General features: G+C 41.1%; 1 protein-coding gene across 1 annotated transcript in view; it reads left to right on the plus strand.

Annotated features, from left to right (window-relative positions):
* The first annotated feature begins 1,005 nt into the window (after window positions 1-1,005).
* The window catches only part of LOC119120178 (serine/threonine-protein kinase BRSK2-like), a 156,456-nt gene continuing 142,211 nt past the window's right edge, over window positions 1,006-15,250 (plus strand). The window contains exon 1 of the mRNA XM_037246821.1: window positions 1,006-1,409. Within this exon, the coding sequence (XP_037102716.1) occupies window positions 1,316-1,409 (94 nt within the window). The 5' untranslated portion in view covers window positions 1,006-1,315. The remainder of the gene's footprint in view (window positions 1,410-15,250) is intronic.

Consider the following 15,250-nt stretch of genomic DNA (forward strand, 5'->3'; position numbering starts at 1 on the left):
TCAACAAGGTACTGCAAACTCTTTATTTAGGAAATTACAAGAGTATTGTAGTATACAAAGTGCTTATTTTAACACTGAACTTTATCAAATTCCTATATTTTTTTTCATATAAGTAAAGAAAAATGAATATTCTTTCTTTTTTGTAATACCATTAACTTTAAAGTGCATTACTGAACTATTTATTTACAATAATTTTAATTGTCCGTTGAGCCATCTTTTCTTTGGAATCCAAAGTGCTTCCAAACGAATGACTTGAAGCCCAAAGGGGAGCGAATTTCCTCGTCTTCTTGGACACTAGCCATAGCACCAGCCCGCCCAGGAGCCGCGTAGTTGTCGGCTCCCCTTTCACGTGCCTGCTCTGCTCACAACACAACACGCAGCGTACTGCTCCCGGAAAGCGGAAGCAAGCAACAATGAACTGGATTTCAAAATAAAGTCGCGTCTAATGTCCGAGGTCAAACACGGCGATATAAATCGATGTTTACGTTTAGCATCGATGCCAATAAATCGTAGAGCATTATATCGATTAATCGATGTGTATCGATGAATCGTTACACCCCTATAAATAACCTGTCGAGGTAGTATTTTACATGTGAAATATGACAGAAAACAAGCGGGTGGGATGAGCTAAGTTTTGTACTTCTTCCCACTCCGTTTGAAGAGGCAAACTGATTCCAACTATGACTAGTATTGGTATTCCTCTTTTAATTTAAAACTTTTGACTTTTCGTGTTGTGTGTCTGTATGCACAATAAATGAATCAATGAAAAAAAATCCATAGGTACAAATGAACATGAGCCAAAGTGACTTGGTATGTTGTTTTGAAGGTGCGTATCATACCTCTTCATTTTACTCTGACAGTGTGGCTCGGGCAAAAAGAGCACCGACCTGGCGCTCCTTTGAGAACCAGACAAAAATAGTTATGTGCAGGGTGCATCCCTGGGCTTGAGGCATTTATTTTGAAAGCACCAGCCGGAACTACACCATCATATATTTTTTAAGCTGGTGTAGGGACAACGGCGGTAGATGCTGTCCCATCATCAGTTCACACCCAACGGCGCTGCAGCGCACCGCTCCGCGGACTAGACCAGCATGACACCCAGGTTCAAAACCTTAAACTGAGCCACATCGGGACCAAGGATATCCCGAGGACAGCAAGGAAGGGACGTGGATATACACGCAAGCGGGCGTACATTCGGAAACGCCGACAGAGGAAGAACTCCACTGCGCAGCAAGGTAGCGGTTCTCTCTCCAGAAACGTGTACAAGTTGGACAAGAAATACACCATCCTCCCTCGTATCACATCACGCCTAAACATGTCATCATCGGGCAAGGAGGCCAACAGCGGGCATTGTGCCAACTATGTGGGACCCTACCGCTTGGAGAAGACGCTGGGAAAAGGACAAACAGGTTAGTGATAATAGCGGCGGATGCTGCTGGCTTGTTGGTCCTCGTCATCGCAGCACCTGTCTTGCTGACATAGCGTGCATCGCCAATTCTGCTTCGAAGTGAGGAACGCCTGGAATTGCAGATGTGTAGTGTACGCACAGTGTTACGTTTGCGGCTGTGTGATGATGACGGTGCTAGTATGCCTTTAATCCTTGTTGTCAGGCAGAGAGTACTCGCTGATAATGGACCATTGAGGTTTTTCTCTGTAATTCCCTTATAGCATCTATTTGTCACATTGGTACCCCGTGCTGAGGGGTTTGCTCTCCGCAGAGGCTTCTGCACTGTCCGACTATCAGTTAAGGCTCATTCTATGTGCTCGACAAGTTGATTCAACTTCGCGATTGTGTTTTCCCCTTTCTTTTACTTTTTCGCCAGTACTCTTGCGTGATGCGTTTAGGATTTTAATTTCATAAGAGAACAAATTGATGTTAATATTCTTGCTATATTTCAAGAGCTGAAGTTAAAAATTCAAGATGCACTGATTGCTCAAAAAAATAACTGATTATTGAAATAGTCGTTAGTTGCAGCTATAATGAGAACTGTACACTTACAGTTTGGAACTAAAATATTATCTGTCTGTCTGTCTGTCTGTCTGTCTGTCTGTCTGTCTGTCTCTCTCTCTCTCTCTCTCCCTCCCTCCCTCTCTCTCTCTCTCTCTCTCTCTCTCTCTCTCTCCCCCTCTGTCCGTCCGTCCGTCTCGATCTATCTATCTATCTATCTATCTATCTATCTATCTATCTATCTATCTATCTATCTATCTATCTATCTATCTATCTACAAAGCTTTGATTTACCTTCTCATCAATTACCTTCGCGTCTCGTATTCATGCAAACTGTTCGAGTCTTGTGAGAGTTTAACTGCATATGCATGTGGACATAGCGCACTTTTTTTTCATCGCAGCTTGATTATGGTGACACTATAAATTTGCTTGTCCAACTGTCTTGGCCATTTGTGTCATGCTGCATTGAGATTCATTTCAAAATCTGCTTTTAGGACTCACCAATGTATATTATATGGCTTTATATATTCTCTCAATAAAATTGCATAGGATGCGTTATTAGTATACTACGTACGTATTGAAACAAAATGTGTGTTTACTGAAGTCTCCCGCAATCTGAGATCCAGCACCTGGTTGCGCTGGAGCGATCTCCAAACTAGAATTAAGATGGCCACTCTAGTCTCTTTGACGTGTTTTAAGCACAAAATTGTCGAACGTCTCACCTCCATTTGCTCTTGCCATGGTGTTTGATTTGCTGTTATCGATGGTTAGTCTTTTATCTCATTGTATGTTTTATGTGATGATTTTTCGTGGTTGTTTTTCTGTATATTTGTAACACGGCCTCTTGGCCAGGTCCCCATTAAAGAGATTTAATCTCAATCTGTTTTTTACCTGGTTGAATAAAATGTAAATAAAAAAATAAAAGAATGTGCAAGTACTTGTGAGGCAGCTGCTGTGGAATTTCAAGAAGAGGCAAAATCTGTTTGTTGATGACTTTGTATCAATTGAAGTCTCCAGTGCTTAGTTGGAAGTAAGGGGACGTCTGTACGGTATATCATTCATTAAACTCTCCTCAATAATGCTCAAAGTGTGTGTGTGTGTGTGTGTGTGTGCGTGCGTGTGTATGTGCGTGTGTGTGCGTGCGTGTGTGTGTGTGTGTGTGCGCATGCGTGTGTCTGTTCTGAACCCAAGGGACATCTGAGGCTATTTTAGCTTGTTGAAGTAAACGTCATCCGCTCTTGTACGTTTTATTTTATTCATTGATATTACGCAAAGCAGTTCCGCATAGATACATTGTTGATAATGATTTGTTGTATTTGCGGCATTTCTTTTTTTGTTCAAATTGACACTCTTTGTTTATTAATTAAATCTCCTGTTTTTCAAATAGAATTATTTTTTATTCAAACATTGTGACAGCTTCGGTAGGGATCATCCAAGCTAAGTTGGCCATCAGGATTCACTTCTGTCATGTATAACACCACCGCTGATAAATGGCTAGCTTTCTGTTCTCAGCTCTGAGACTTGAGTTGAACAATGCAACCATAGTGTGTATCTAGTGACTGAATGGCGCAAGGCTACGCTGAATGAATAATTAGACTGTGGAGTTTGTGTGTGTGTGCGCGTGCGAGAGAGAGAGACAGAAGAGAGTGAGCACGTGTATGTCGGGGATGAAGAATTCCTCTTCATATTTTCATTCCCTTGGTCTGATGCTTGTTTTGGCCAACTGTAGGCAAGGTTGCCATGGTTTCATGTGTCATCCTGTGACAATGATCACTCTCTTTCTTCCAACTGTCAGTCTTTTTGTCTTGCTCTCACTCCCTTTGCGTAAGCAGGTGGTGAAATGATCACTGGTACATCACATTTCTATTTAGCTTTGTTACTGGTATTTAATGTCACAAAAATTGTGTTCTTATATGTTTATTATTTTTGTCCTTTAGGGTATCTTGTGTCTTTAATTCTTTCTTAATAACCTGCCTGTGTTGTAGAACTGAAAATTCAAACGCTTACCAGGTCCCAGTATTAAAGTGTGTGCCTGTGTGTGTTATGTACTCATGTGGTTGCGCATGCGTGTGCCCGTGTAAATGCAGAAGAGAAAGCCCAGCACAGATGGCTGCCTTTAGGTTCCTGAGATACGCAGCTTCATTATCAGCAGGTTGCAGGTGGCACCACTCACACCGCTTTCAACATGAAGACTCAGTATGTGTGTGTGTGTGTGTGTGTGTGTGTGTGTGTGTGTGTGTGTGTGAGCACACGCGCGGCAACATGCTTGATGTTGTATGTCCGAAACATTACACATTACACACTCACGTATAATATTTTGTCGAACATGGCCTTCCCTTATAATTTAACATTTAATGCAAAAGAGTACAAAACATATACTATGTGTACAATTTTTATTTCACAAAGGTGCAAATATCCTGTAAAAACATAGCAACATAAAAGTCTTGTATAGTATAATTGTGGCCATGGTAACTAATATATCGTTGTACATTTCACAAAGATGCAACTTATGTGATGTAGCCCACTCTCTAAATTAAATACCGTAATTTTAGGACTATAAGTCGCTCCGGAGTATAAGTCGCACCAGCCATAAAATGCCCAAAAATGTGAAAAAAAACATATATAAGTCGCTCCGGAGTATAAGTCGCATTTTGGGGGGCAATTTATTCGACAAAATCCAACACATTGAACAGACATGAACGAGCAACAACAGGCTAAACGATACGGTATGCTAACGTGACAAACACAAACGAGGAGATGAGAACGGGCCTGACGTAACATTCAGTTATTTAAAAAAAACTATTACATAAATAACACGTTTATAAAACCATCTGTGTCACTCCAATTCATTAAATCCATCGATCGTCCTTTGTCAACAATGCCGTGTGCCGCGCCGCAGTTCAAATTATTCCACAGGCCCATACAACGATATATAAACTATATTTTAAATAACTATCACATAAACAACAATATTATCAAACCATTTGTGTCACTCCAAATCATTAAATCCATCGATCAAATTTCTCGTCTTTTATCGATCGTCCTTTGTCAACAATGCTGTGTGCCGCGCCGCAGTTCAAATTATTCCACAGGCCCATACAACGATATATAAACTATATTTTAAATAACTATCACATAAACAACAATATTATCAAACCATTTGTGTCACTCCAAATCATTAAATCCATCGATCAAATTTCTCGTCCTTTATGTCATCCTGGTGACAGAGGACATGTCCAGAGGATATGGCGCTTTAAAGTGGTAATTACTTTATTTGATTTTTTCTCTCTATTTTTCATGTTTTGAATATGTTCAAGATAAAGATATCAAAGCATGTGAAGTGATCAACTATACTAAAAATAACATGTGAAGTGGTCAACTATACTTGTAAGTGATGTGTTAATGATCAAGTAAAGATTTGTGAAAAAAAACATATATAAGTCGCTCCTGAGTATAAGTCGCCCCCCCACCCAAACTATGAAAAAACCGCGACTTATAGTCCGAAAATTACGGTAAATAAATAAATAAATAAATAAATACATACATACATACATACATACATAAATAAAGTCACTGCGGGTTTGTGCGAGGATTATATATCATGAGGCACAAAAGTGAATCTTTGTTTTGTTTTACAAAGTCACACCTCACCATGGAGTAAAAGAAGGGTTTCTCCCCTCTTCGATCTGAGTCGATTTGAGTTTGTGTGTGTGAGAGAAAGAGGCAACTCAACTCAGAAGAGAGTGCAGGCAGCACGGACACTGAAGCACAGCGAATATATCTCCGTGCATCACAAATTTTTGTTAGATAAGAGTTAAATACAATAAGTATTGCCTATTGGCATTTAATCAGTAATACTCGACATCTAGATTTATTGATTGGTCTTTAATTTAAAGTGCATTTGATAATACTGTGCTTAACTAGTCCACCAGGTAAGCATGAAAATATAATATCATGTATCTTTATTCATCTTAGAACGTTTTACTTTATATAAGACACAAAAATCTATCTTCTTAACAATTGCAGTAGACCAGCGTGTCATTAATAACACATTTGAACTGATCGTTGTCACGCTCCTGCGTCACCTGCCACTCGGCCACGCCCCAATCAGCTGAATCACCCACACCTGGCAGTCTCTCTATTTAAAACCTGTCATCCAGTCACTCCTTTGTCAGTTCGTTCCTGTATGCTACCCGTTGCTCCCTGTACGTTCAGCCTGTGCCGTTTCTCTGTTGCCAATCGTTTCCGTAAACTGACCGACCACTCTCCGATCGCCGCCTGCCCCGACTACTTGCTCGCCCCGACCACGACTCCGCGCTGCGCTCTCCTGCCGCGCCAGCCCGATCGCGAGTCCAGCGTTCCACTTCCCCTTATCTCCTTTTCAATAAAGGATCGTGCTGCATTTGGTCGACCTGACAATCAAGATTCAAGAGTTTTTATTCGCCATGTTTGAGCGTGCCAAACAAGGAATTTGACTTCGGTACATCACAGCCTCTGTTCAACATTTAGGTGACTAACAACACTCAGGACGTGAAAAATGACAAATATTCGCAAACATCCCCTGATCTTCAACTCCCAGGAGGGCAAGGAAAAACTCAAAACTCCAGCTAGGGGAAATGAGAAACCTTGAGAAGAGACCACAGATGGGAGGGTCCCTCTTCCAGGATGACCAGCAACAACACCACATTAACTATTACACCATGTCTGTATACACTAACAGTGTATATTACAGAAACATAACATAATTAACCATAATACCGTAATTTCCGGACTATAAGCCGCACCAGCTAAAATCCGGGGATATTTTAGTTTTTTTCTTATATAAGCCGCACCGGACTACAAGCCGCACGTGCACACGAGTTTTTTACAAAGAAAGACAGTACACAGAAAGCCTTTTTAAAGTTTTAATAACATACTTTAACATGTCTTTCTAATAGGGGTGTAACGATTCATCGATACACATCGATTAATCGATATAATGCTCTACGATTTATTGGCATCGATGCTAAACGTAAACATCGATTTATATCGCCGTGTTTGACCTCGGACATTAGACGCGACTTTATTTTGAAATCCAGTTCATTGTTGCTTGCTTCCTCTTTCCGGGAGCAGTACGCGGCGTGTTGTGTTGTGAGCAGAGCAGGCACGTGAAAGGGGAGCCGACAACTACGCGGCTCCTGGGCTGGTGCTATGGCTAGTGTCCAAGAAGACGAGGAAATTCGCTCCCCTTTGGGCTTCAAGTCATTCGTTTGGAAGCACTTTGGATTCCAAAGAAAAGATGGCTCAACGGACAATTAAAATTATTGTAAATAAATAGTTCAGTAATGCACTTTAAAGTTAATGGTACTACAAAAAAAGAAAGAATATTCATTTTTCTTTACTTATATGAGAAAAAATATAGGAATTTGATAAAGTTCAGTGTTAAAATAAGCACTTTGTATACTACAATACTCTTGTAATTTCCTAAATAAAGAGTTTGCAGTACCTTGTTGATTTTGCGTATGAATTGTTATAAATCAGGATATTGTTCTATATTTTTTATTTAAAAAAAATAAAAATAAAAATATCGATCGTGGAGCATTATATCGTGATGTATCGTGAATGAATCACAGCAGGCTTTAAGATATCGGCAAATATCGTATCGTGGTTCTTTGTATCGATATGATATCGTATCGTGACAAAACCCGCGATTTACACCCCTACTTTCTAAACATTGCCTGTGACGCAGCAGTAGTACCGCAGCAACACGGAAATGTGCACGCGAGTTATTAACAAAGAAAGACTGGACACAGAAAGCTTTTTTAAAGTTTTAATAACATACCTTAACATTTCTTTCCAAACACTGCCTGTGACGCGGCAGTAATACCACAGCAACACGGAAGTAACACAGCACTAATAGGGTTTGATTAAATAAAACATACCAGTAAAAGTCACTGAGACGCGGCGGTAACACAGCAGCAACATGGTAGCATAGCACTAACAGGGCTGATTAAAAAAGCATACAAGTAAAAGTAAAAAAAAGAGCTTCATCGTCTTCATCTTCCTCCTGTGCATTGAAACCATCGAAGTCTTCCGATTGGAATAGCGTTAGTTATCCTTTGCCACACACTTTCTCAGTATCTCTTTCGTCGTCGGTTTTATGCATTTCTTCTAGCATTTTCCATGATGAGGGTCTGTTCATGCTAATTTTATTCATGCACGAAGCGCTAAATTACATTAAACTAGCGAGCGACACGTATAGCTCCAGAGTAGACGGGACCACGAAATAAAGAAAAGGGTGATGCAACACAATGTCATCAACATCGACTGCCTTTAGCTTAAAAGCGGCATCATATGCATTTCTTTTGTCCCCCATAATGACGGTTTGTGTATAAAAGCTTCCTTTCAGTAATGTCCGTCTTGATCTCGTTCTGTCTCTTCTTTGTGTGAATTATACGCCACTATTTGCCTGGCGGATGGACATGCGATCAACACACCACTTTTCTCCCCAGTGACCGTGTCCATATATCCCTCCGCCCAGCAAAGCGGTGCCGCACAACAGCGGTCCACAGCCTTTTTACGAGTGTATAAAAGTGATCAAGTCATCACAAAAATCACGGGAAATAATCATGTATAAGCCCCCCATAATGATGATTTGTGTCTAAAAGCTTCCTTTCAGTATTGTCCGTCTTGATCTCGTTCTGTCTCATGTTTGTGTAAATTTTACGGCACTATTTGCCTGGCGGATGGACATGCGATCAACACACCACTTTTCTCCCCAGTGACCGTGTCATACATCCCTCCGCCCAGCAAAGCGGTGCCGCACAACAGCGGTCCACAGCCTTTTTACGAGTGTATAAAAGTGATCAAGTCATCACAAAAATCACGGAAAAAATCCTATATAAGCCGCACCGGACCATAAGCCGCAGGGTTCAAAATTTAAGAAAAAAGTCGCGGCTTATAGTCCGAAATTTACGGTAATGTTAAGTATTGCAAAGCATGCTGGGAAACGGCTCTTCCACTAATGACATTTTTTTTTAATGGCTGTACCCACAATCATTCCACTGCTCCTTCAACATGTGGCTCGAATGCTGTGTATCAATTGCTAGCTAGTATCTGTATGAGCAGCCCTTCTCTGTGATGAATATTGTAGCGCCTGAGGGAATTCAGACTGGACTTCCCAGTATTCCTCTTTCAAGCTGTTATCAATTCTTAAGATTGGTAAATTAAAAAAAAACTGACAACTTGGGGACTGACTGTTAATATCAATTTGAGAAAAATTATGAAATTGAGTATCCATCCATCCATTTTCTGAACCGCGTATCCCAGGTGACTTCGGGCAGTAGGCCGGGTACACCGTGCACTGGTTGCCAGTCAATCCCAGTGAAATTGAGCATATTTGGATTCACAAGAGACAATATGAGTTCCCATGCTGGTGTACATCTTTAGAAGTAACACATTCCCTCAAACATCAATGACCACATTGCCAAGAGAAGTTGCCGTGTATTCAACTCTGATAAAAAGGCTCAAGAGACAATACATACTTGGTTTATAATTAATCGAACTTTTGCAGTTTGTCTATATATTATCAGACCGGGGGGTGTCCTGTTAGCCATGACGCCCCCCCACCCCTTCTCACAACAGACACTTCTGTTTCATCCCATCATTTCTTTCAAGTCAAGTCAAGTCAAGTTTATTTGTATAGCCCTAAATCACAAGCAGTCTCAAAGGGCTTCACATAGACAAAAATTGACAATTATTCTCAAAGCATCCCCTGATCTTAAGCTCCCAAAAGGGCAAGGAAAAACTAAAAAAAAACCCTGGCAGGGGAAAATGAGAAACCTTGAGAAGGGACCACAGATGGAAGGATCCCCCTTTCAGGATCACCAGGTTGAAATGGATGCAGAGAGGGCACAAATAATACATAATATGAAAATCAATGAAAAAAAGTGGATGTCCAAGTCAGAGCAAAGGGCTGCCGGAGGAGCCCTCAATTGTCCTGGCAGTGTCTTTGAGGAGGTTGAGCTGCAGTTCCCCCATCCTGAATTGGCCCACGGGAATCCAGATAGCCGCTGTCAGCTTGGGTGCCACCTAACCACCTCCCCGGCCGGGGAGGAGGGGGGGGTGGGGGGACAGGGAGAGAAAACAAACTCCAGCCGAATCGGCCACTACAGGTTAGTTAAAGGCCATATCATAGAAATGTGTCTTTAAACGTGTCTTAAATGTTTCTACTGAGGTAGCAGTTCTAATATCCATTGGTAGGGCATTCCAAAGCTCTGGAGCCCGAATAGAAAATGCTCTAGACCCTGCAGACATTTTCTTGGCCCTCGGTGTCGCTAAAAGAGTAGCGTTTTGCGAACGAAGGTTACGAGACGGAACATAAGGAACAACTAGGTCGACGAGATATGAAGGCGCTAAGCCATGCAGTGATTTATAGGTTAATAGAAGAACCTTGAAGTCACATCTTAAATGGACCGGGAGCCAATGTAAGTTGGCTAATATTGGGGTAATGTGATCAAATTTTCTTGTCCGTGAGAGCAGCCTTGCAGCAGCATTTTGTACTAACTGTAGACTTTTGATGCGGGACTTAGGAAGACCAGAGAATAATACATTACAGTAGTCCAGGTGCGACGTGACGAACGCATGTATAATAGTTTCCGCATCACCGATCGAGAGGATCGGACGAATCTTTGCAATATTACGAAGGTGAAAAAAACGCAATTCTGGTTATATTCTTAATGTGCTTTTGAAAGGAGAGCGTTTGGTCAAATATTACCCCGAGATTAGTTACAGTATCGCTCTGAGTGATAGTACGGTTATCTATAGTTATAGTGGTTTCCTTAAATAAGTGTTGATAACGAGTTGGACCAATTATCAACATCTCCGTTTTATCTGGGTTAAGACGAAGGAAGTTGAGAGACATCCATTGCTTGATCTCCGCAAGGCACGCCTCAAGATTACAACAATCTCGCGGATCTGTCATCGATAACGGCATATATAATTGGGTGTCATCCGCGTAGCATTGAAAACTAATATTATATTTACGTATTATGTCCCCAAGCGGAATCATATAAATATTAAATAGAATTGGTCCGAGTACCGATCCCTGTGGGACACCACACGTAACATTATAGAGCTCAGAGGACGTGTTGCCATGGACCACTCGGTGCGTCCTGTCTGATAGATAGGAATGGAACCAGCCTAGTGCTGACCCTGAAATACCAACACAACTTTTAAGACGCCCTAATAAAATATCGAAGTCTACAGTGTCGAAGGCAGCACTAAGATCGAGTAGTAACAGTACAGATGAAGTGTTTGAATCCATAGGTATGAGGAGATCGTTAGTCACTTTAGCAAGTGCTGTCTCAGTGGAATGATTAGCTCTAAAACCAGACTGAAAAGAGTCATATCGATTATTGGCGACCATGTAATCAGTAAGCTGCTGCGCTACTACTTTTTCAAGAAGTTTTGCTATGAATGGTTTCGATGGTTGTCTGACTCCAGCTACACCAGACGTTCCCTCTCATTTTCTCAATCGGTCCGAGGCTAAAGCTCAACACTATCTCAGCATCCCTGCAGCTCGAATGAGTCATTATTAGGAAGGAGCATGATTTGTATCTTCTAAACCAGACTAATGCCTCTCTGTGTGTCGTCTTAGTCAGGCTCCTCCTTGCAAGACAAATTCACCTGATATAGCCAATTTGCTACATGTGTTCACATGCTATAGCTAAGTCATTCTGCAGCAAAGGGTCACTGAGAATATACAGCCAAATTGACCCTGACGATAGGTAGTGTTTGCCAATAACTGTAGTGAATCAGTGTGGGGGGAAAAATGTGGCGACCGACCCATTGATAGTTTATTTTCATGGTAAAAGGAAAAATATATTAACAACAAACAGCCAAAGATCTTACTGGAGATAAGAATAGGACGAACAAAGTTCACCCTATTCACATCTCAATTAAGAAATTCTTGACGATCGCATCAGTTTTTGCCGCTGGCTCACTTGTACATTAACATGCTGTTCTTTGTTTATCTACTAGTTGCAAGATTAAATTTACATTTCTGTCAGTCATTCCAAAGCCTAAAAAGCTGAGTGTTGTTTCAATAAGATTATCAAGAAAAAAAAAAAAGTAGTAGCTCACTCAGAAAAGCCCATTTTGGTTCTTTTTCCACTTAGCAAAAATGGCAGTTTTTTTGTGCTCTTGCAAGACCGCAATACAGGACTGTCTCAGAAAATTAGAATATTATGATAAAGTTCTTTATTTTCTGTAATGCAATTAAAAAAACTAAAATGTCATACATTCTGGATTCATTACAAGTCAACTGAAATATTGCAAGCCTTTTATTATTTTAATATTGCTAATTATGGCTTACAGCTTAAGAAAATATTAGAATATTTCCTCAGACCAAGTAAAAAAAAAAGATTTATAACAGCAAAACAAAATCAAACATTTGAAAATGTCCATTAATGCACTCAGTACTTGGTTGGGAATCCTTTTGCACGGATTATTGCATCATTGTGGCGTGGCATGGAGGCAATCAGCCTGTGGCATTGCTGAGGTGTTATGGATGCCCAGGATACTTCAATAGCGGCCTTTGGCTCATTTGCATTGTTGGGTCTGGTGTCTTTCAGCTTCTTCTTCACAATACCCCACAAATTCTCTATGGGGTTCAGGTCAGGAGAATTGGCAGGCCAATCGAGGACAGTAATGCCATGATCAGTACACCATTTATTGGTGGTTTTGGTACTGTGGGCAGGTGCCAGATCATGCTGGAAAATGAAAATCATCATCTCCATAGAGCTCTTCAGCAGACGGAAGCATGTAGTGCTCTAAAATCGGCATTTACTCTGGACTTGATGAAACACAGTGGACCAACACCAGCAGCTGACATGGCTCCCCAAACCATCGCTGACTGTGGGAACTTCACACTGGATTTCAAGCAACTTGGATTTTGCTCCTCTTCGGCCTTTCTCCAGACTCCGGCGCCTTGACTTCCAAATGAAATACAAAACTTGCTTTCATCTGAAAAGAGGACTTTGGACCACTCTGCAACTGTCCAGTGCTTCTTTTCCATAGCCCAAGTCAGACGCTTCTTCCGTTGTCTTGAGTTCCGAAGTGGCTTGACCATGAGAATACGGCTATTGTAGCCCATTTCCCGGACACGTCTGTGAACAGTGGCTTTTGATACCTGGACTCCAGCTTCAGTCCACTGTCTTTGAAGCTCCCCCAAATTCTGGAAGCGACTCTTCACAATGCTGTTAAGGGTGCGGTCATCTCTCTTGGTTGTGCAGCGTTTCCTGCCACATTTACCCCTTCCAACAGACTTTTTGTGGATGTGCTTTGAAACTGCACTCTGTGAACATCTTGTTCTTTGAGAAATTTCTTTTTGTGTCTTACCCTCCTGATGGAGGGTGTCAATGATGGTCCTCTGGACAGCAGTCAGATCAGCAGTCTTCCCCATGCTTGTGATTTAGTTTACTGAACCAAGCTGAGTGTTTTTCAAGACTCAGGAAACCCTTGCAGGTGTTCCGAGTGAATTAGATGATTCAAGTGATTAGTTGAATACCCTATTACTTTTTCATGATATTCTAATATTTTGAGAAAGGATATTTGAGTATTCTTAAGCTGTATGCCATAATCAGCAATATTAAAATAATAAAATGCTTGCAATATTTCAGTTGATTTGTAATGAATCCAGAATGTATGACATTTTAGTTTTTTTAATTGTATTACAGAAAATAAAGAACTTAATCACAATATTCTAATTTAATTTATTTAATTTAATTCTAATTCTAACGATTCTACACAAAGCGATATATCACTTCTTAATGATCTGATCTGATACGATTAAGGTGATTTCAATATATACATGTTTCTTTCCAGATAAGCAAAAGCACTGTTTCCTGGTATCTAGTCTTCTTTGCTGCCATGATCTGTGTTGCGTGCTTGACATGGTTGGAATCCCTGGCACCAACTGAAAATGATGTGTAAGAGCAAAAAAGAATAATAATTGATTAAAAATAACATTCAGACTTGAATTAAGAACTGTAAGAGTATTAGGAATTTTGAATGTACTATACATTTGTTTTATTAAATTTATTGATTTAATCAATAAACCTCTCTCTCTACCGCTATCTCGCGCTCTCTGTGTTGCGGCTACCAAGTACAAAAAAAAACGTTCTGTCACGACCCGTCCCCGATTGTGTCCATATTGTCATAGTTTCTGTCTGTGTGCTCGCCCCTCCCCTCCTGGGGCCCATGATCAGTGTGATCATCCTCACCTGCCTCTCGTTACCTGTCGCATATTTAAGTCCTGTCTGCCCCTCACTCCCCTGTCGGATCGTTGATGTCTTTTTGTCTCACGTTTTTGTCGGTCAGTTCCGTTTATGTTATCCAGTCTGTCGGTCAGTCCTGTTGTTGGTTTTGTTAGGAAGTTATGTTAGTTTGCCGGTTCTGTTAGTTTGTCCCCTCATCCTCCTTTCCGACTACCTTTTCCCTCAATAAACCCTGGTCCAAGCTGCATTTGGTCGCCCTGCTCCATTCCGCTCCGTGACACGTTCTGAAGCCGCGGTGGGCTGAGCACGGGAAAACAGTTGAGTATTCACACTTAATGATGTCCACACGATCACTCCCGTTGAGGCATTTTATTGCTCTCTCTATTCCGATCCACCAACAGTTGATTTGTGGCGCAGAGCAAAAATATCCAAAGTGGCGACAAACATGCAAACATACAAGCTCAGTGGCCTAGTGGTAGAGTGTCTGCCCTGAGACTGGAAGGTTGTGGGTTCAAACCCCGGCCGGGTCATACCAAAGACTAGAAAAATGGGACCCATTTACTGGTTGGCACTCAGCATCAAGGGTTGGAATTGGGGGTTAGATCACCAAATGATTCCCGAGCGCGGCACCGCTGCTGCTCACTGCTCCACTCTCCCCCAGGGGATGGATCAAAATCATACGGGGATGGGTTAAATGCAGAGGACAAATTTCACCACACCCAGATGTGTGTGTGACGATCATTGGGACTTTAACTTTAATTTCAGCATATCACATAACAAATAGGAAGAACACGCATAATTCCTAATAATTTGAGGAAACAGCAATCCAGTGCTGCATTGTTAAAAACATATTTTCTTATGTCTTTTGATTGAGTTTGAAACATAGTTTGAGTTGGAAATTTCCATCATGTCATTTTGCAAGCTATTTCAGTCGCTCGTTCTCCCCTGGCACGTAACAGTCGTTTTTGTTCATAAATATTCAATATGTAAATGAGCTTTTCTTGGTTGTTGTTCTCCTTAATTTGGTATAGACAACAACTTTGCAG

Source organism: Syngnathus acus, chromosome 3 (genome assembly GCF_901709675.1).
Source record: "Syngnathus acus chromosome 3, fSynAcu1.2, whole genome shotgun sequence".
In the NCBI taxonomy this organism is placed as follows: Eukaryota; Metazoa; Chordata; class Actinopteri; order Syngnathiformes; family Syngnathidae; genus Syngnathus; species Syngnathus acus.